The 21,220-nt window shown below is 34.2% G+C and overlaps 1 protein-coding gene across 1 annotated transcript in view; it reads right to left on the bottom strand.

The window, feature by feature from the left end:
• The window catches only part of LOC111054335 (rhotekin), a 171,407-nt gene extending 150,754 nt beyond the window's left edge, over positions 1–20,653 (bottom strand). The window contains exon 1 of the mRNA XM_039426089.1: positions 20,427–20,653. Within this exon, the coding sequence (XP_039282023.1) occupies positions 20,427–20,582 (156 nt within the window). The 5' untranslated portion in view covers positions 20,583–20,653. The remainder of the gene's footprint in view (positions 1–20,426) is intronic.
• Between the last annotated feature and the right edge of the window lie 567 nt (positions 20,654–21,220).

Raw genomic sequence — 21,220 nt, 5'->3', positions numbered from 1 at the left:
TGGGAAAACTCGCTGAACGACATTAAAAGGATAATTCATCCTTGGCTGAAATAGCTGTGGGTAGTAAAAAAGTGAGCGAGCGAGTATGTGAAAAATCAAAATATCGCATCCCCGAAATTCATAAGATGACATACAGCCAGCTGTGAAATATAAACACGATCATTTTAGAGAATTGTGTTCTGTTCATCTATAAATATAAAAGCGAAATGGCACTCACTCACTGACTGACTCACTCACTCACTCACTCACTCACTCGCAGAACTAAAAATCTACCGGACCAAAAACGTTCAAATTTGGTAGGTATGTTCAGTTGGCCCTTTAGAGGCGCACTAAGAAATCTTTTGGCGAAATTTTAACTCTAAGGGTGGTTTTAAGGGTTTAAAGTTCTTTTAGCATGTACATTCTTCTTATTCCAATATCTTAAAATTATAATTGAAATGTCCATACCATATGTTAATATAGAACTATAATCCTCTTCGAAACAGTTGTTCTGGTAACTAAATTAAAAATTTTGTCAGGTTGGCATTAAGTTGAGTTGACTTTGTTAGGTTGGCACCAAGTTGAAAATTGAAATGCATTTATCCAGGACCTCCTAAATACCAATTTATCCAATTAGCCAAAATTAGCGTTTTCTCAGCTTTTCTGCGTTTCCTCACCTTTTCCAATAATTGATGGAAATATATTTTAAAAAATTCAGTACACAGGTTTAGCTGAATTTTGTTCGCCAAAGATACGCCGATATAGTAACAGGTGTTTTTCGAGATCAAATTGACATAATACGTTCAAATTCGGTACAGAGGTTCCGCTGAGGTCTACATGCAGGCAAGCGAAGCGAGCCCGCTGATCTCATTCTTGGACGATCCAGTCGGGGGTCCAGGGGGCGGAGCCCCCTGGCTAGACGGATATGGCGAGCGAAGCGAGCCTGACGGCTAGTCAATAAATAAAAATCTGGTGTGTCGCACTCACACAACTTTCCTTGCCGTTATGAAAATTTATCACCTGACGCTAGTGTTCCCGCGCATCTCAAGTCTACTACTTATGAACAAAGATCTGAGCCAGCTAGTGACAGGACAATAACGCTGGAGACATACGAGGTCTGCTATCTCTTCATAGTGAATCATTTAATAGAATCAACAGTTGCCAACAGTTTGCAATTGGATAATCACATTTTCTCGAATTTTGAGCTTATTTTCAATTTTAGGTGAAAATGTTACTGAACATTAATTGTAGAGATTTTCATGCTCGATCTTTTCCACTGGAAATTTGTTGTTTAAATTGTATCTGGAGCCTGATATTTGGAAATCTAAAATCAAACTTTGCATAGATGGGGCGGAGCTCCTGAAATTTTTACAGATATGGGATTTGTGGCAGTTGATAGAGCTTATCAATGACTATTTTAGGTATAAATTTGATAAAAATCGTTCGAGCCGTTTTCGAGAAAATCGCGAAAAAACCCTGTTTTTGACAACATTTTCTCCATTTTAGCCGCCATCTTGAATTGCATGTGATCGAAATTGTTCGTGTCGGATCCTTTTATTGTAAGGACCTTAAGTTCCAAATTTCAAGTTATTCCGTCAATTGTGAGATAAGATATCGTGTACACAGACGCACATACACTCATACACACACACACACACACCACACACACACACACACAACACACACACACACACACACACACAGACCAATACCCAAAAACCACTTTTGGACTCAGGGGACCTTGAAACGTATAGAAATTTAGAAATTGGGGTACCTTATTTTTTTCGGAAAGCAATACTTTCCTTACCTTCTTCTTTCCTTACTATGGTAATAGGGCAAGGAAAGTAAAAATAACGAGCGAAGCTCGATGCCCCGATATTAATATTATAAAGGGAAGAATTGGCTTATACACGTACAGGATAGGAAATTTATGTTTGACGCATCATCACGTCTGAACTGCTGGACTGATTTACCTGAAATTTCGCATATGGATTCTTCAAGATCTCAGTATGTCAAGTTTTCAATTAGACCCTTGCGGAACTCTGGTTATCTGCTAGTCTTAAATATATGTACTGTATGCTTATATACACTCTCCTGGATTGAACGTTATTTGAAGTGGAGTCGATAGTGAATAGTAGCACATCACATTACATTGGAAGCTCACCTTTGGCATGCACTTAGTATAGGTACCCTTTCACTTGCTCCCATTGCAGACTCATCTTCTGAAAATTTATACCATGGATAGCTATTGATAAGCCCTATCAACTGACATGAGTCTCATTTCTGAGAAAATTGCAGAAGCTCCGTAATATTCTTGAGAAAAATGACAGTTACTAAAAAACCACATCTTTTTCATGATTTTCTCAAAAACGGCTCTAACGATTTTTTTCAAATCCATACCCTGTACATAGTTATTTTTTATTAGCTCTATCAACTGACATGAGTCTTTTTCCTGGGGTACTAATGGGGGGTCCACCCAATCCTTGAGAAATGGACTTTGTAACCTTCTCCTTCTCGTTCATGAGGTAGGTAGGTAGAGCAGTTTATAAAAAGAACACAGTCATAGTCAAGATATTTCATCTGTAGAACAGCTGTTTTGACAAATTTCAAAAAAATCATCGAGTTTCACAATTTACATAAAAGAAAAAGTACTCTGAAAACAATATTGTATATTCACATATACAGTAGGTAGTCTGATCGTAGTTGCAAATATGTTGCCGTCAATTGTCATTATGTTATTCCCCTAAATTATTCTCGTTTGATAATGAGGCTTATAGTTCAATGAGCAAGGAAAGTTGTGTGAGTGTACCACACCAGATTTTTTCGGAAAGCAATACTTTCCTTATCTTTTCCTTTCCTCACTATGGTAATAGGGCAAGGAAAGTAAAAATAACGAGCGAAGCTGGGTGCCCCGATATTAATATTATAAAGGGAAGAAATGGCTTATACACGAACAGGATAGGAAATTTATGTTTGACGCATCATCACGTCTGAACTGCTGGACTGATTTACCTGAAATTTTGCATATAGATTCTTCATTTACAGACGATGGATGTAGGTCTATTTTAAATTTTTCAAGATCTCAGTATGTCAAGTTTTCAATTAGACCCTTGCGGAACTCTGGTTATCTGCTAGTCTTAAATATATGTACTGTATGCTTATATACACTCTCCTGGATTGAACGTTATTTGAAGTGGAGTCGATAGTCAATAGTGGCACATCACATTACATTGGAAGCTCACCTTTGGCATGCACTTAGTGTAGGTACCCTTTCACTTGCTCCCATTGCAGACTCATCTTCTCAAAGAACCTATCACGCCTGATGCCTGATCATGCTTAGTGCGCTTTTGTCAGCTGATCATTGGGCAATGCTCAATTTTACTCGATATGCATTCACTTCGTGACGGCCAATTGTTCATCTAATATACACTCGCCTTCGTAAATAGGTTGGGGAATATTATGTACTTCTTCTATGTGTAATATTGTAAGAGTATATGAATTTTATATTGCATGTATGGTGCTAGTACCTCATTTTTTTCTCAATCTTATTCTCAATAATATACATTACATAAAATACAAATACAAGTGCATAACAAATTTACTCTAAAATAAAGGAAACACATTCTTATGCTAAAGTAATAATAGCAGCTTAACAGAGCTATAGTATATTATCATGATGAGAATATACATTTCAGCACAAGATGGTGAGGAGAACCTCCTACTTTATACTAAAACTCGTACCTATCCTTGCTAGTACAGTACCCTACATTATAGCTTTTATACACAGTGCATTCTATGTACTTAAGGTACTTCTATTCTTGACTTGATAACTAAGCTAAGCTACGTTGGTAAATCCATACTACACCATATAAATGGGTGTTTAAAGAATGAATAAACTAATTCTAAATGCATTCCTTATTCGAAATTGGGTTTATTACCAACAATAAACTGAACATTAAACTAAGAACTAATTAAGTACGACTATATACTGTTATTTATATTATACTTGAATTGAATTGAGTTTATTTCACCAAATTTTATACATGATTATAATATCTTGAAAGGGCACAAAATGCATGCAGCACAACGTAACAATTATTTAAAATAAAACTTAAGACATAATGACAAAAGGAGTGATACAATAATTATATTATATAATAGTAATACATCTTATAAGAATAATAAAGATTGGTAACTATAAATAGTGTTAAAAATAAAGTGCTTCAGACTATTATAGTTCAGCCTAACATCTGAGTACAAATGCACTGCATAGCAACATTTCTGAACCCTAATAATGAAATAATAATTGCCCACATAGGCCTATTAGGCCTGTTCGTGGGTCAATGAGTTCAGAACTGTATAATATTTTTTTTCTACTGATACTATACTGTTATATTATTTAATACTATTCACTACTATTATAGTATTAGTATTTTATACTGTTTTATTTCTATACTGTTATTTTGTTGTCAGTAAGATCTTTTTCGAAAAATGTATTTAAAATCAAGGCTTTCATTTTGAAACACTCTTCATTTTAATATTGTATATAAATACTGTATTGCACATATAGTGAATGTACATAATTTTCTGACTACATTACATTAACAAGTCAGTCTGACTGCTTGCATTAGTAAAATAGACTAGAGAATACAAATTATATACTATTTCTATATGGCATATGAGCTTTTCTTATAAAGATAGTACTTGATTTTCTGCCGACATTTTGTTAGAAGTATGTCTTGATCCTCCATCAAATATCGCACTAAGCTCGTGAGAAATTTTCAACATAATAGTACTTGGAGTTGCACACCTACCATTGTAGATACTTATGTAATATGGTGAAATGTTGGTTGATATAAGTGTAAGTATTAATAAGCTGGAGTGATTCGTTCGTGGCATCCAGCTACAGGTGTGAGAGTGAGCAGTTTTGTATTTAATGCTAGAGAGTATACCTTGGTTATATATTTATTTACTTAGGCTACTTATATATTTAGTATACTTATATCGAGTTTAAAGGTTGGAGTCTACCATCAGGTTTCTTACTACTGATATCATAGAAAAAAATTTATCCAAGAATAACCATAAAAAAAAACAATTTTTTTATTCTGGCAGATAAATGTAATGAGAATAATTTCTCTGATTCTTATGAATCTTGACCTACAATTAAAAACTACAATAATTACTATATTAAAATAAAATTCTTCAATGTTGTTTTCCATCACGAACTGCTTACTATTAAATCACTTTTTGCTTTTAGAAAAAACAACTAGCAGTAAGATATTTTACAATAAATGAATAAATCACTCACTAGACAACGAGATCTTTCGGCAGTTCCGCCATCTTCTTGGTTGTCCATCTTCAACTAAGAAGATGGCGGAACTGCCGAAAGATCTCGTTGTCCAGTGAGTGATTTATTCATTTATTGTAAAATATGACTACTAGTCGTTTTTTCTAAAAGCAAAAAGTGATTAAATAAAATTACAATCTTACAACTGAAGAATTTAATATAAAATCAAGCCTTGACGCTATTATGGGTAGTAATAATTTGAATAATTATAAAAAATATATATTATAAAAAAAGCTGTGCTTTTAGAATTGAGTTTGTTTTTCGGTAATTCTTCAAAATTATATTTTTAATATGTGAAATATTTCTTCTATGTTTAGTTTTGAAGCATATACTTTGTGAAAATACTTGAGGACTGGAAATTTTGTGAATTGAAGAACTACAAGACTTGACCTATTTCGGACTATGTGTTATCTAAATTTGGGAGAGGAATAGCACAAGGTTACCTTATTTTTCCTCTCCCTATCAAATCAAATCAGAGGATTTGATAATGTACTTATTGTATGAATGAATAAAGAATATATCTTCAATTGTTGATAAAATAATAGCAATTCAGACTGCATGGGAATAGTCCAATTATGGGAATTTGTGAGAACTTATAGGAATTTCATCTCCACTGTTCTGTGGTTATATGAAAAAAAACAAATATTTCAACCCCTATGAGAAAAGAAATACCCCCAAAGAAATAGTTTAATCCAATATTTATAAAATAGAATTGTAGCACCCTTTGAAAATAATAGAATAAAAATACAAAATAAAATATTATGTTATTATTTTCAAAGGGTACTTCAATTCTATTTTATAAATACAAGAAAGTAGCCCTGAATTCATACATTTCAAGAATCTAATCCAATATAAAATTATTATTCATTTCCCTCTTGTAGTGATTCCTGATTTCAAATTCAAATAATAGTGAATACTGTAATATTACTGTTATAAAGAGTACTGCAATATTCCACTCAAGTTTAGTCGCGTTTAAGCTTAACAAAACCAAACCTGAATAAAAACGTCATCACATTTTCACTGCTGAATTTATGCAAGCATTGAAGGATGTGATAACTTAGGTTTGTTTATGTTGGCGGACTGATTGTATACCGTAGTACAATCAACAGATTAGACTGTCTGCTGTATTAATAATAACGGCGGAAGCTTTTCGAAAAGAATTTTCTCCTGTCAACTGAGTTTAGAACAGCAGGAAGGCTGTGGAGTGTGGAGGATGGAGGATTGTCGAAAGTCGTTAATATTTGCAAGAGTCAACTTGGGATATCCACTCTGTCTATAATGTGGACGGGACAATTCGAGAGAGGGCTTTCTCTTTGCAAAATGGCCTGTCTACAGTGTAGAGTGCAGTCGAAATGTTTAGCATCGACCTGTACTTGACTAGAGTCAATGTAATTTTTCACTTGATCAAAAGGTTGGTTAGTAGTTGGCTCTTATCAACTTTTATTCTTCTTGTTCTTCTTCATCTACTTCTACTTCCGATTTCATACTTCTTCCGCCTCTTATTTTTCTTGTTCTAATTTTGTTTCATCATCATGAGCAGAGAAGAATATTTATTGAATACTCTACCTTTCTTTCTCATATGCTTCATCATCATTTTGTTCTTTCATCTTAATTTTGTTTTATTCTACACAATTATTATTCATTCGTATTATCCATATTCTCATCCATAGTAACCATTTCTCCTTTTCCTTATTTGTCCAATCCTCCTTCACCTTCAGCCATCTTCCCCATTCTCCACTCTCTTCTGTTTTCATCTCTTTCTCCCATTTGTTTTTCTCTTCTATTTTCCATTTCCTTAATTTTTGTCGAATTCTTCTTTTAATTATTGGCATTTTCCACCATTATCTTCGTCTTCATTCTTTTCCTTCCTCCATTACACCCATAATCTTAATTTTCTCTTCTTCTTCCGCTTCATTCTTCATATCCTCTTCCTCTTGTTCCATCATCATTTGTATACTTTTTGTACCAATTTCACAATCTCCTTATTCTAAATCATATTCATTTGCTTTTCCTTCTTTTTCTATATTCTCATTTACTTAATTTTTACTCTTAAACTCTATCACATTATTTGCTGCCATCTCTCAACTTATACTCTATTCCTCTACTATATGTCCTACTCTTCCAGATATTTTTATCTTCTACTACATCTTGCTCTTGTTCTCCTTAATTATTGTTTTCCTTCTATTATTTTTCTTCGTGCCTCTGACATCTATCTTCTTTTACTATTAATCTTTGTCTACTACAACGCTATTAATTTTGTTCTTACTATACATTGTTCTTTTCGTCTTTTCTCTTCCTTCTTCCTCTTCTTACTCTCTTCATGTTCGTCTTTTCCTTCATCTTCTGCTTCTTTGCCATTTCTCTTCTTCTTCTAGTTCATAATAATAAGAATCATCATATTCTTCTTCAACATCATCATCATCATCTTCTACTTCTTCTTCTTCATTATCATCTTCTACTACTTCTTCTTCTTCTTCTTCTTCTTCTTCATTATCATCTTCTACTACTTCTTCTTTCTCTTCTTCATCATCATCATCAACTATCCTTTCCTCTGAGACTAGCAATGCTTCCATCACCGTTGCCATCTTAGCACACTACACTTGCCATTTCAAACAATTATCAGACTCGCGTAATACCTCATCCAACAGAAGTCATTAATCCTTAAAAGAATAACGACTTTTAATGGACGCTTGACGGTTTTATGAGGAAAGTGAAATTGAAGGTCAAATTGCTACTTCCTCCTATCCGAAGATAAGTTGATTGTCCCTTGTTACGTGATCTACGATGTAGGCTACCTATCTAATTTTTTCTCTTTCACTAATAGGTTTCCGACATTTGACGAATTAAAGAGCTATCAAATTGGTGGTACAAAACGTATTCAATTAATTGTTAAATACAGTACATCTATTCGATTTCTGAAAGCAAATTTAAGGTCAAGATGTAATGAATACATAAATGATTTTGTAAACTAGAGAAGCACGCTTCGATAAACTAATAAAAACTATTCTAGTAGCTAGTTTACGATTCTAACCCACAGTAATTACAAATTTTCTTTTACTTTTGACTCAATATTTTTTTCCCAAAAAAAAACTTCAACACATATAGGATATAGCTAACATTTGGTTATGACGAGAACCGCATGATAATTGAATCAGTAAACCGCACGAAATCAGTAGCTCTTAGTTTAGCAAAAATTAAACAGAAATGTTATCATTTAAATGTGAAAAAACATTTATTTCAACATTCATTGATGTTGTGATTTTATGTGCTTAAATGTTGTGATTTAGCAGAAATGTTATTTGAAATAGATCGTAGCTTTAGGCACTACCTACGAGGAAGTTCTCAAGTTTCACTTGTTTGAATTGTTTAAAATACCGTACATACCGCATATAAACTGGTAGCATTTCTCTTGAATAGCATGAAAAGTGACCAATTTCTCATGGTCACGGTGAAAAATATCATTTATACTAATGGTCACAAAAGACTGATTCCCACATATATTAGAGTCAGTGGTAGAGTCTGGTACAGTGAGAATATTATTCCATAAGTTCTAAAATAAAACTTAATATTCTAAGTGTACCAGACTCGATCACATGATCTGTGTGAATGATTAGGCTTTTTGAATTGTGATTTGGACTTCTAATCGGTGTATTCATACTCGCTCAGCCGGGCTGAGTGGAAATAGTCCCATTTGAACTCGTGAAATTTTTATTTCCACTGAACCGCTTACTGACTCTGATACTAATATGTGGGAACCCAACTTTATGCTTCCCATCTAACCAATGCTTGCTGACAGTTTAAAGTAAGTTACTCATCTCACTTCTCATTTAATTCTAATCGATTTAAATTAAATCTCATTCAATTCTAAATCTTACTAAATAAGTGAATTAAGGCTGAGCAAAGGCTAAAAATGAACTTTCTACTGGTGATATTTTTTAAAGTTTTCGATATTTTTCGATTTGTACTACTATCAAGCTATCAAAATGAAAGTTTTTTCAGGAAAACATTTCTTTTCCGATCAACTCAAAGTTGAACTCAACTAAAAGTTATTTTTGGTCATTGAATAACATTCTAAAAAATCTGGTGTAGCGCACTCACACAACTTTCCTTGCCGTTATGAAAATTGATCACCTGACGCTAGTGTTCCCGCGCATCTCAAGTCTACTATTCAAGTATTTGAGCCAGCAGCTGGTGACAGGGCAATAACGCTGGAGACACACATGAGGTCTGCTATCTCTTCATAGTGAATGTTTTAATAGATTCAACAATAATTTGTAATTGAATAATCACATTTTCTCGAATTTAAAGCTTATTTTCAATTTTAGGTGAAAATGTTACTGAACATTAATTGTAGAGATTTTCATGCTCAATCTACTCCACTTGATTTGTTTTGTTTCAATTGTATCTGAAGCCTGATAGTTGGGAATCTATCTGCATTGATGAGGCGGAGCTCCTGAAATTTTTACAAATATGGGACTTGTGGCAGTTGATAGAGCTTATCGATGACTATTTTAGGTATGAATTTGATCAAAATCGTTGGAGCCGTTTCCGAGAAAATCACGAAAAACCCTGTTTTTGACAACATTTTCGCCATTTTAGCCACCATCTTGAATTGCATTTGATCGAAATTGTTCGTGTCGGATCCTTATAGTGAAAGGACCTTAAGTTCCAAATTTCAAGTCATTCCGTTAATTGGGAGATGAGATATCGTGTACACAGACGCACATACACTCACACACACACACACACACACACACACACACACACACACATACAGACCAATACCCAAAAAACTAGTTTTTTGGACTCAGGAGACCTTGAAACGTATAGAAATTTAGAAATTGGGGTACCTTAATTTTTTTCGGAAAGCAATAGACTACTTTCCTTACCTATGGTAATAGGGCAAGGAAAGTAAAAATTTATATTCTCAGAAAATTTGTGTTTTATCCAATCAACAATACTGTGATGCCATGAAGAATTTATCCTCTGAATCTCATTGATTTATCTCTTACCTAATTTGAAATGTTCTGTCCCAAAAATTTAAACTTTAAGCGCGCACATCTCAAAAACTAATCATCGAAAAAAATTTTCTCCTGAGAAAACTTTTTCATTTTGATAGCTTGATGATATACAAATCGAAATTTTTTTAAAATATCACCAGTACAAAGTTTATTTTTAGTCTTTGCACAGCATTAAATCTCATTTTTAATCAAAAGTGAACAGAGTTACTCAATATGAGAACAGCAAGTAGAAGGAGGATCTACTAAAAATATCTATTATACAAGATTTTTTCATAAGATGATCAGGAAGAATTATGATTATTGAATGCTACCGGTTGAACCTTATCGAGGGCTGAGGCAAAGGTCGTCCATACAGGGGGGGGCGAGGACACTTTTGTACTCCTACAACTTTCACTAAACTCAGATTCAGTCTACACAGTCAGCATTGGTTAAATGGGGAATATCCTTGTTATTTATGATGAATGCTTCAACAGTTTAATGTGAATATCACTAAAGCAAGACAAGAGATGTTCTACTGTTCATAAAGGTTTATTGATCCTGTCCTAATACTAGGCAAGAACACGATAAAGAACAACATAAAACAAGCATCTTATGTATTAGAATCAAGGACAGGTAGGTTAGTTACTACTTGATGAGTGTTCAAGTACTTGATATACCTATTGTGAGAGTATCTTTATACAGTCAGCACTGGTACTTGATGTAGCTATCGTGAAAGTCTCTTTATACAGTCAGCACTGTTTCGAAGGGAAGTATTGCTATCATCTATAAGTAATGCTGACAGTTTGAAGTGAATTTCAATTTACTGCAGTTTAACATGGACACAGTTGACTGATTTGATAGGCAACTGTAGGAGTAGGAAGATGTACATCAGTACCTACATCATGTACTTGAGTTGAGTAACAATTTAACTGAGTTTACTTGTTTTAAATGCGTAATGAGTGATAAACCAAGAATTTGGGACAAAGTGTATGAAGGACAACATTGAAAAAGTAGGACTGAAATGAGGGGAGATTGAAAATGTTTGGGTTGAGCTTGTTGATTCTGAAATAATGATTTATTCATGAGAAGAACATTGTACACATCCTGTACACAACAATAATCATCATAAATCTCAGAAAAACTGATAAATTACGAAATAACAAATCTGTAAAAAGCATTGATATGATTTGTAAATTATTACATGAATGAATTAGATGGAATTGGCTTTTGTAAATTAATTCTCAGTCGTTCCATAAAATGTTTATCCATTCAATAACTTTATTGAATCGATAAACATGAGAAATGCGTTTCTAGAACGCTCCATTAGGTATTAAAAAGAATTTGAATTGCATGTCGGTTGAAGAATATGTATTGAATATAAGAATATTTAGAATAATATATAAGAAGTATGAAATGGGAATGTAAGTTTTATAGCCCAAGTTATAGAATGACTGAAGGTGGAAATTTTTTGAAAAATATAAGTTTTTCTGCTTGGGGTGATGTCAATGAAAAGTTCAGGCTTGTGAGTGGGTATGGGGAAGGATTATAATGATGGATGGTGGACCTAAAACTTTAGACCCATATTATAGAGACCTACCATACTACAGGATGTTCAATTCAAAACAGAACCCAACTTTTTGTCCACTATCTAAATAAAAAGTTATTGACAAACACTTGAATTACAAAATTACAGCAGATGTTGAAAATGTTGTCCATCTATTTCAATGCACTTATCAACACCTTTCACCATGTTTTGGAAACTCTTGTCAGCTTTTCTCTATATCATAAATAGCATTAATAATGTCGGTCTTCATTATTTCCTGTAGCGTACCATATGGGAATTGCTCCTGTTACAATTTATCTTAAGTAGCTCCACAGAAAGAAGTCTATGCTTGACAGATCAGGTGTTCATGGTGGCCACAATCCTGTTGAAATGATCCTTACATCAAAAAATTCCTGTATCCAATTCCTGTGTTCAAACGTAAATACTTGACCTTCGCTGGTTCTACTGTTATGCTCAAGGAATCAACAGCCATCCCTACACCAGCTCAAGTCGTACCTACATTAGAAACAGTATTTTACCAGTTTTACACAAATATACGCATTCTCCTAAATAAATACGTCTAGTACAAGTTAATGAGCAACGGGTTCTGTTTCAAAGTGAACAAAGCTGAAAAATTCAGCCCGTATCATATTATTATAGGCTACTAGCACAAAATTCAGCCTGGCTTCACACGTCTAATCGGTCTATAGTATGGACCTTACAGGCGTTCCTAACCAACGCACAGACCAGAGATCACAAAAACGGCGGACATCATGAAGAATTTAAAGAAGAAGATGAAAGCCAATGACCTGATGATTTTGAAAGCTGACAAAGGATGCACTACAGTAATAATGGATAAGGACGAATATCTAAGTAAGGTAAACCATTTCATTGCAGATAACAATTTTATTGAGATTAACTCCAATCCCACCACCAAAATCAATAGCTTGATTAGAAATAAGTTGACCACCACCACCAAATTATTTAACAAGAAAGAAACTAAGTACGGTATCTAACAGTTATGAATCCATATCCACCTAGACTTTTCGGTCAACCTAAATTACACAAAACTAATGTTCCTATAAGACCAGTGGTATCTTTTGTTAATTCCCCCTGCTCTAAATTAGCTCACAAACTGAATAGCACCTTTCGGTCATTAACAGGTTTTCAACCAAAGTTTAGTATTAAAAATTCATTGGAGTTGGTCAACAATATAAAACATATTCCTGTTCTATCATCCTATAAACTTGTGTCATTTGATGTTACTAATTTATTCACTAACATTCCGGTGGGAGAAAGTCTTGAAAGAGCTGAGGAAATAATGGAAGCCTCTGTAAATGATCATACACTCAGAGAAGAACTGATAGGATTGATGAAGTTATGCACTCAGCATAATTATTTCAAATTTAACAATAGATTTTTTGAAGAAAGAGAGGGGTTGGCAATGGGGTCACCCCTCTCACCACTCCTAGCTGAATTATTTATGGATAAGTTAGAAAGTAGAATCATTGAAAATAGTCATTTCAAAGATAAAATTGCTTACTGGTTTCGATATGTTGATGATATTATTTGCTTATGGAAAGGAAGTAACAGACAACTAGACAATTTTCTTTCCTATCTGAATGGATTACATCAGAGTATAAAATTCACTGTAGAGGTAGAACAGGATTGTGTATTGAATTTTCTAGATTTGAGAATAGATCATAGCACTGGTTTTCACAAGTTTTCTATTTTCAGAAAACCAACCCATACCGATGTTATCATTCCTCTTCATTCTTGTCATCCTATTTCTCACAAACTTGCTGCTTTCAATAGTATGGTCTATAGAGCACTAACAATACCTATGAGCCATCATGATTTTGATATTGAGATCACTAAAATTAAACAGATAGCTGTCACAAATGGGTATGAAGAAAGTATGGTGGACAGATTATTGAGTAAAATAAATAGAAAAATTTCAATCAATTCTAGCTTTGTAGGCTCAAACTGTGAGGAGAAGACTTGGATAACAATCCCTTATTTAGGCCTTGTATCTGATAAAATAGGTAGGGAATTGAAGAGGAATGGATTTCATGTTGCTTTCAAGACCAAACCGATTTTAAATAGTCTATTTAGCTGGAGTAAAGACAAAATTGATATTTGGGATAAAAGCGGGGTGTACAAACTTAAATGTGATGATTGTAATGCTTGTTACGTGGGTCAGACTGGTAGAAGTTTCAAAAGTAGAATTAAAGAACACATCAGAGATTGGAATAAACAAAATGGGGAATCTAACTTTGCAGAACATTTGATAACAAATAATCACAAGTTCACAGTTAAGGAGAATGTTGAGTTTCTGCATGTTAATAGCAAAGGCAGATCTTTGAATATTCTAGAGGCTTTAGAAATAACAAGAGTAATTAAGGAAAATTCCCAGTATAGTTTAAATGACCAGATTCATTTCAACCAGTACAACACTACGAATTTAGTTTTATCATAAAATTGTAAGCATACATTAGTCAATAGTTTTTCCATTTACATATTTGTTTTATTATCTTTCACACTTGTTTTCTTGGTTCTTATTTTGTACTCAAAGTAAATTTTATTATTGTGGCGATTCTGTTGCTTAAGCCGCCATTTTGTCACACCGCTGAGGGGGAGGAGACTGTCTAGCTAGGCCAATGGCAGGCGTTCATGCCTTCGACAAATAGCAGTACTCGCCTACTAGTATAAATCCTGCTGCTCTTGTATTTAGTTTTAGTTTATCAGAGATTGACAATGGTGTAATAACCGGAACCGGTCTTTCTAATTATCAATAAATCAGTGGTTTTTTTGACAATTTCTTAGTCTTTTTTCATTCAACGCAAAGCAATTTCAAACTAAAAAATTATAGCATATTTAGCAGAGTAGGCTCCTCAAGAGGTCACCTGTCCAAAAGGAGGAGCAGGCGCAGTCTCTTACTAATTTCAGCAGTAATACGACCACAACCAAACTGCTTCCCTCAAACCATAAAATCTACGTTATGGGGCTTCTATGAATTTTTAAAACCTGAAAACATTTTTATATCCTGATGATAATTGACCGAGCGAAGTGAGGTCTAAGATTCAAGTCGACGGTTTGGCCTTTCTCTTAATGTTTGAATGTTTAAATGTTTATAATATGTTGCGCATTTACGGCAAAACGCGGTAATAGATTTTCATGAAATTTGACAGGTATGTTCCTTTTTAAATTGCGCGTCGACGTATATACAAGGTTTTTGGAAATTTTGCATTTCATGAATAATATAAAAGGAAAAAGGAGCCTCCTTCATACGCCAATATTAGAGTAAAAATCAGACTATAGAATTATTCATCATAAATCAGCTGTCGAGTGGATTATAAATCGCATTCCATGACGCATGCAATTCAATATCTCAATATCACTTGGTAAAAAATCTGGTGTGGTACACTCACACAACTTTCCTTGCTCATTGAACTATAAGCCTCATTATCAAACGAGAATAATTTAGGGGAATAACATAATGACGATTGACGGCAACATATTTGCAACTACGATCAGACTACTGTATATGTGTATATACAATAATTGTTTTCAGAGTACTTTCTCCTTTATGTGAATTGTGAAATTCGATGATTTTTCTGAAATTCGTCAAAACAGCTGTTCTACAGATGAAATATCTTGACTATGACTGTGCTCTTTTTATAAACTGCTCTACCTACCTACCTCATGCACGAGAAGGAGGTTACAAAGACCATTTCTCAAGGATTGGGTGGACCCCCCATTAGTACCCCAGGAAAAAGACTCATGTCAGTTGATAGAGCTAATAAATAACTATACAGGGTATGGATTTGAAAAAAATCGTTAGAGCCGTTTTCGAGAAAACCGTGAAAAACATGGTTTTTTAGTAACTGTCATTTTTCTCAAGAATATTACGGAGCTCCTGCAATTTTCTCAGAAATGAGACTCATGTCAGTTGATAGGGCTTATGAATAGCTATCCATGGTATAAATTTGAAGAAAATCGTTAGAGCCGTTTTCGAGAAAACCGTGAAAAACAGAGCTTTTTAGTAATTATCCGCCATTTTTCTCAAGAATATTACGGAGCTACTGAAATTTTCCCAGAAATGAGACTCAAGCCAGTTGATAGGGCTTTTGAATAGCTATCCATGGTATGAATTTGAAGAAAATCGTTGGAGCCGTTTTCGAGAAAACCGTGAAAAACATGGTATTTTAGTCATTATCCGCCATTTTTCTCAAGAATATTACGGAGCTCCTGAAATTTTCCCTGAAATGAGACTCAAGCCAGTTCATAGGGCTTATAAATAGCTATCCATGGTATAAATTTGAAGAAAATCGTTAGAGCCATTTTCGAGAAAAACGTGAAAAACATGGTTTTTTAGTAATTATCCGCCATTTTTTCCGCCATCTTGAATTGAATTTTATTGAATTTCTTATTGTCGGGTCCTCATGGTATAAGGACCTTAAGTTTTAAATTTCAAGTCAATCGGTTAATTAGGAATGGAGTTATCGTGTTCACAGACATACACACACACACACATACACACACACACATACACACACACACACACACAGACCAATACCCAAAAATCATGTTTTGGACTCAGGGGACCTTGAAACGTATAGAAAACTTGAAATTGGGGTACCTTAATTTTTTTTGGAAAGCAATACTTTCCTTACCTATGGTAATAGGGCAAGGAAAGTAAAAATCTGGTGTGGTACACTCACACAACTTTTCCTTGCTCATTGAACTGGGAGCCTCATTCTTAAACGACAATAATTTAGAGAAATAATATAATGACGATTGGCGGCAACATAATTATTTGAAACTACGATCAGACTACTGTATATGTGTGTATATAATAAATTGTTCTCAGAGTACTTTTTCCTTTGTGTAAATTGTGAAATCCGATGATTTTTTAAAAGTTGTCAAAACAGCTGTTCTACAGATGAAATGTCTCGACTATGTGTTATTTTTATAGACTGCTCTACCTACCTACCTCATGCACGAGAAGGAGGTTACAAAGTCCATTTCTCAATGATGGGGTGGACCCCCCATTAGTTTCCCAGAAAGGAGACTCATGCCAGTTAATAGAGCTGATAAATAACTATACAGAGTATGAATTTGAAAAAAATCGGTCAAGTTATTTTGAAAAAAATCGTGAAAAACATGGTTTTTTAGTAATTATCCGCCATTTTTCTCAAGAATATTACGGAGCTCCTGCAATTTTCCAAGGAAAAAACTCATGTCATTTGATAGGACTTATGAATAGCTACCCATGGCTTGAATTTGAAGAAAATCGTTAGAGCCGTTTTCGAGAAAACCGTGAAAAACCTGGTTTTTGGTCATTATCCGCCATTTTTCTCAAGAATATTACGGAGCTCATGGAATTTTTCCAGAAATGAGACTCATGCCAGTTGATAGTGCTTATGAATATCTATCCATGGTATGAATTTGAAGTAAATCGTTAGAGCAGTTTTCGAGAAAACGATGAAAAACATGGATTTTTAGTCATTATCCGCCATTTTTCTCAAGAATATTACGGAGCTCCTGAAATTTTCCCAGAAATGAAACTTATGCCAGTTGATAGGGCTTAAGAATAGCTATACATGGTATAAATTTGAAGAAAATCGTTGGAGTCGTTTTCGAGAAAACCGTGAAAAACATGGTTTTTTAGTCATTTTCCGCCATTTTTCTCAAGAATATTACGGAGCTCCTGAAATTTTCCCAGAAATGAGACTTATGCTAGTTGATAGGGCTTATAAATAGCTATCCATGATATGAATTTGAAGAAAATCGTTAGAGGCATTTTCAAGAAAAACGTGAAAAACATGGTTTTTTAGTAATTATCCGCCATTTTTTCCGCCATCTTGGATTGAATTTTATTGAATTTCTTATTGTCGGGTCCTCATGGTATAGGGACCTTAAGTTTGAAATTTCAAGTCGATCGGTTAATTAGGAATGGAGTTATCGTGTTCACAGACATACACACACACACACATACACACACACACACACACATACACACATACACACACACAGACTAATACCCAAAAATCATGTTTTTGGACTCAGGGGACCTTCAAACGTATAGAAAACTTGAAATTGGGGTACCTTAATTTTTTTTGGAAAGCAATACTTTCCTTACCTATGGTAGTAGGGCAAGGAAAGTAAAAATCAGCAGCTGTGTAGACTATAAATTGCATGCCTCATTGAATGCAATTTTTATGCACTATTAAATAGGATGCAAAGAACTTAATATAACACCTTGTCTGGGCGCCTAGATGTCTTCTGTTTTTCTCGCGCTAAATTCCGGGAAGCGTTATATGATAATTAAATCTTGAGTAAGCATGATCTGATCAAATAAATAGTTGGTGTATCAGTGTGGATGTGCATATGGTTTGGGACGTCGTTCAGTTATAAATGTTATTAATTCTATTAATAAAATTTTTGTTCATTATTTTTTTAATTAGGTGGTATTTTTGTTGTTTGTAATATTTATTATTGCATAAGTTCGTATTATTTTTATCATTATTTTCCTTTTTTCATTTGTATATGTACAATTTTTATTGTTAAGGAGACATATTTGGGGAAACCCGTTGTCTCCATTGTGAATAAATAAATAAATAGATGAATGAACTACTGATTGCGTGCAATAACGCATGCAATTAATAACTAAAATAACATAGTATTGTTACTCGAACTTTCTCTGCTTTGAGCTTGGGCTGTCCTGTTGCCAGTATGTCTTGAAGGAGATTAGCTTTTGATGTTAGCATCTTTGATACACCAACCCCAACAGACATTAGCCGTTTTCACACCGGATATCTTGCCGACACGACATACAGACAGGATTTACTCTGATGGACAGTATAAGAGGAGGATGGACAGTATAAGAGGAGGCTGCAGTTTATAACTGCGCGAGGTCTACTGTTCACAGAACTACTAGTTCCCAGAGATACCTTTATGCCTTCTTCTTCATCCATTACCCACACTTGTGGGATCGATGGCGTCATTTCACAATAAAAGTCAAAAACAACAAAACACTAATTTATCAAGATGGCAGCGATCAAGATAAAGCACACATAGTTAACATCTAAGGCCTTGCTCTTTAACTTACTGGCAAGTTAGCCAGATAGTATTTGAGTCAGGTCATCATTTAAAAAATGATCGATCCTAGATCGTTCATCATCACCAGGAATAGAAGAGGGCCTATAACTGAACACTGAGGCACTCCATGGTGAAATTGCAGCGAACCTCAGTTTTCTCCATTAAGAGTGAGTATTATTTGCTCCCTCTCAAATAAATAGCCTGGAATCTGTATGTGGTGAGAAATGGACTACATACTCCATAAGCGGCCAGTTCTTAAGCAGTATATCATGAGATACACACTCAAATTCCTTACTCAGGTTCGCCAATGCAAGATAAACCGAGTCACCTGTCTCAAAGGAGTTCCAAATCCCCTGAACCAGCTGGGATACGGCGGTGATGGTTGATTCCCGAATTCATGCTGTGCATATGCAAATAATGTCCTATTTGTTTTTTCATGAATGCTTGAAATATCTTAGCCAGAAATGGAATTATTGAAATTGGTCCAAGTCTGCTGATGGGTCCAACTTTTCAGAAAAATACCTTGGCATCAGGCTAAAGATCAGAACAATGCTGAGAGGGTGTGCAAGAGCCTCAATGATTGCTTTTAGTAACTCAACTGACATGCCGTAGATGTCTTGGGTACTTTAACATTTGAATCCTTTCACCATTTGGGCAAAATCATTGGCAGTAACTCGGTTTCATATTTCAAAATCTGTGATTTCACCTCTTTGCACCTGGACAATTTCAACAGTTTCTTTCTTCTCTAGTATTGAAACAACTATTCTTTCAACCTGTTGGATCAGGAAATGGTTAATTAGGAATCGCAGTGAATTTCGGCTTTACATAGTGGCGACCCATCCAAAGACAGCCCTAGCCAGTTTCCAGGCTGCTTTGCAATTTTTACTGGTTTGATTGAACACATTAATGTTAGTCTCTTAATGTTGTTTTTTCAACTCTACTTTTTGCCTACCTATAGATTTTTAACCTGAAATATTGCTCATATAATGTATTTTTATTCTCTGCAGTAAAGCTTGTCTTGCTTTGGTAATGCAGTGTCAAGACCAGGTAAATTATTAACATAAGTAGTCTGGGTTTATACCAGGATTTATTTTGCCTTGATTTCTGGCGCTGATAATTTCTAGTAGACTAATTGAAAGTTTTCATTGATTTAACTGATTAACTCAATTAGAAATGTTGAATTTATCATAATTATTAGGGAGTACTTGACTTCAATACATTATGTTTCAATGTATTGTATTTATTCTATGTTATGTGTAATCAGATTATTTATTTTTAAATTTTTATAGACTACAGTACGGTAGCCTACCGGTAAAAATGTAATGTACCTATCTATATGGGAGGCGGAGGTCTAACCTAAAATGATGTTACCTGTATAAATCAATAGAACCCAATAAATTCAAAGTAGAAAATTACACGTCAAATTGAGACAAATATAAGATGAAATTCATACCTTTATACTATGTTTAATGCTTCTCAATGATTCTCTTCTTCGAACTCGAGCTTGGAAATCGTTGACACTTCTAAGAAACTGATTTTCTTTTCCAGGACTTCCACAAATATTAGGGAGAGATTTCCGCGATAAAGAACGGGTCTTTGTTGGAGCCATTTCAATCAATAAACACTGAAAATTGACAAACTGATAATAATTGATAAACTCTAAACAAAACTTGACGTTATGTAAACAAACCGTTGACAAAAACTTTTGAATTCAAACTGAAAATAAGGTTAGAAAAACCAGTAAACTGACGTTTCATTTTGACACAGCTAACGCTATCTATTGTACTCTCGAAGAACCCACACAATACCGGCACGAGTTTTGAAAAGTTCAAAGCCAAAGTTCAAGATATTAGCCTACTACAAAATAAAAACTTACTCCGATTTTTTGATAATTTGTGAGTAGATATTCAAAAAACTAATTAAAATTGTTATTTCTACACTTTTTCACTTTCAAATGGACTAGTTGAAACTTATTGAAACGAATAACGGAAAAAATAATGAGATGCTTTCTACAATAAACTCTATTTCTAGTTTTTGTTTTAAAAGAAACTGCTTATTAATAATTATAATTTTTTAACAAATTTTTCTTCCTTCAGAGGCATTACATTATATTCCAATAATTGATAAAATTTTTCAAAACACAACGTATCACAAAGTCTCAATTTAATGTAAAAAACATACATGCTTGAAATACTTGTTGCACAAGTAGTGAGGCCCACGTTATAATTGACTAACATTGGTGTTGCT

This window comes from Nilaparvata lugens, chromosome 4, assembly GCF_014356525.2.
Source record: "Nilaparvata lugens isolate BPH chromosome 4, ASM1435652v1, whole genome shotgun sequence".
NCBI classification, from domain to species: Eukaryota; Metazoa; Arthropoda; class Insecta; order Hemiptera; family Delphacidae; genus Nilaparvata; species Nilaparvata lugens.
The sequence above is the reverse complement of the archived record's forward strand: the minus strand, read 5'-3'. Positions and strand labels throughout refer to the sequence as shown.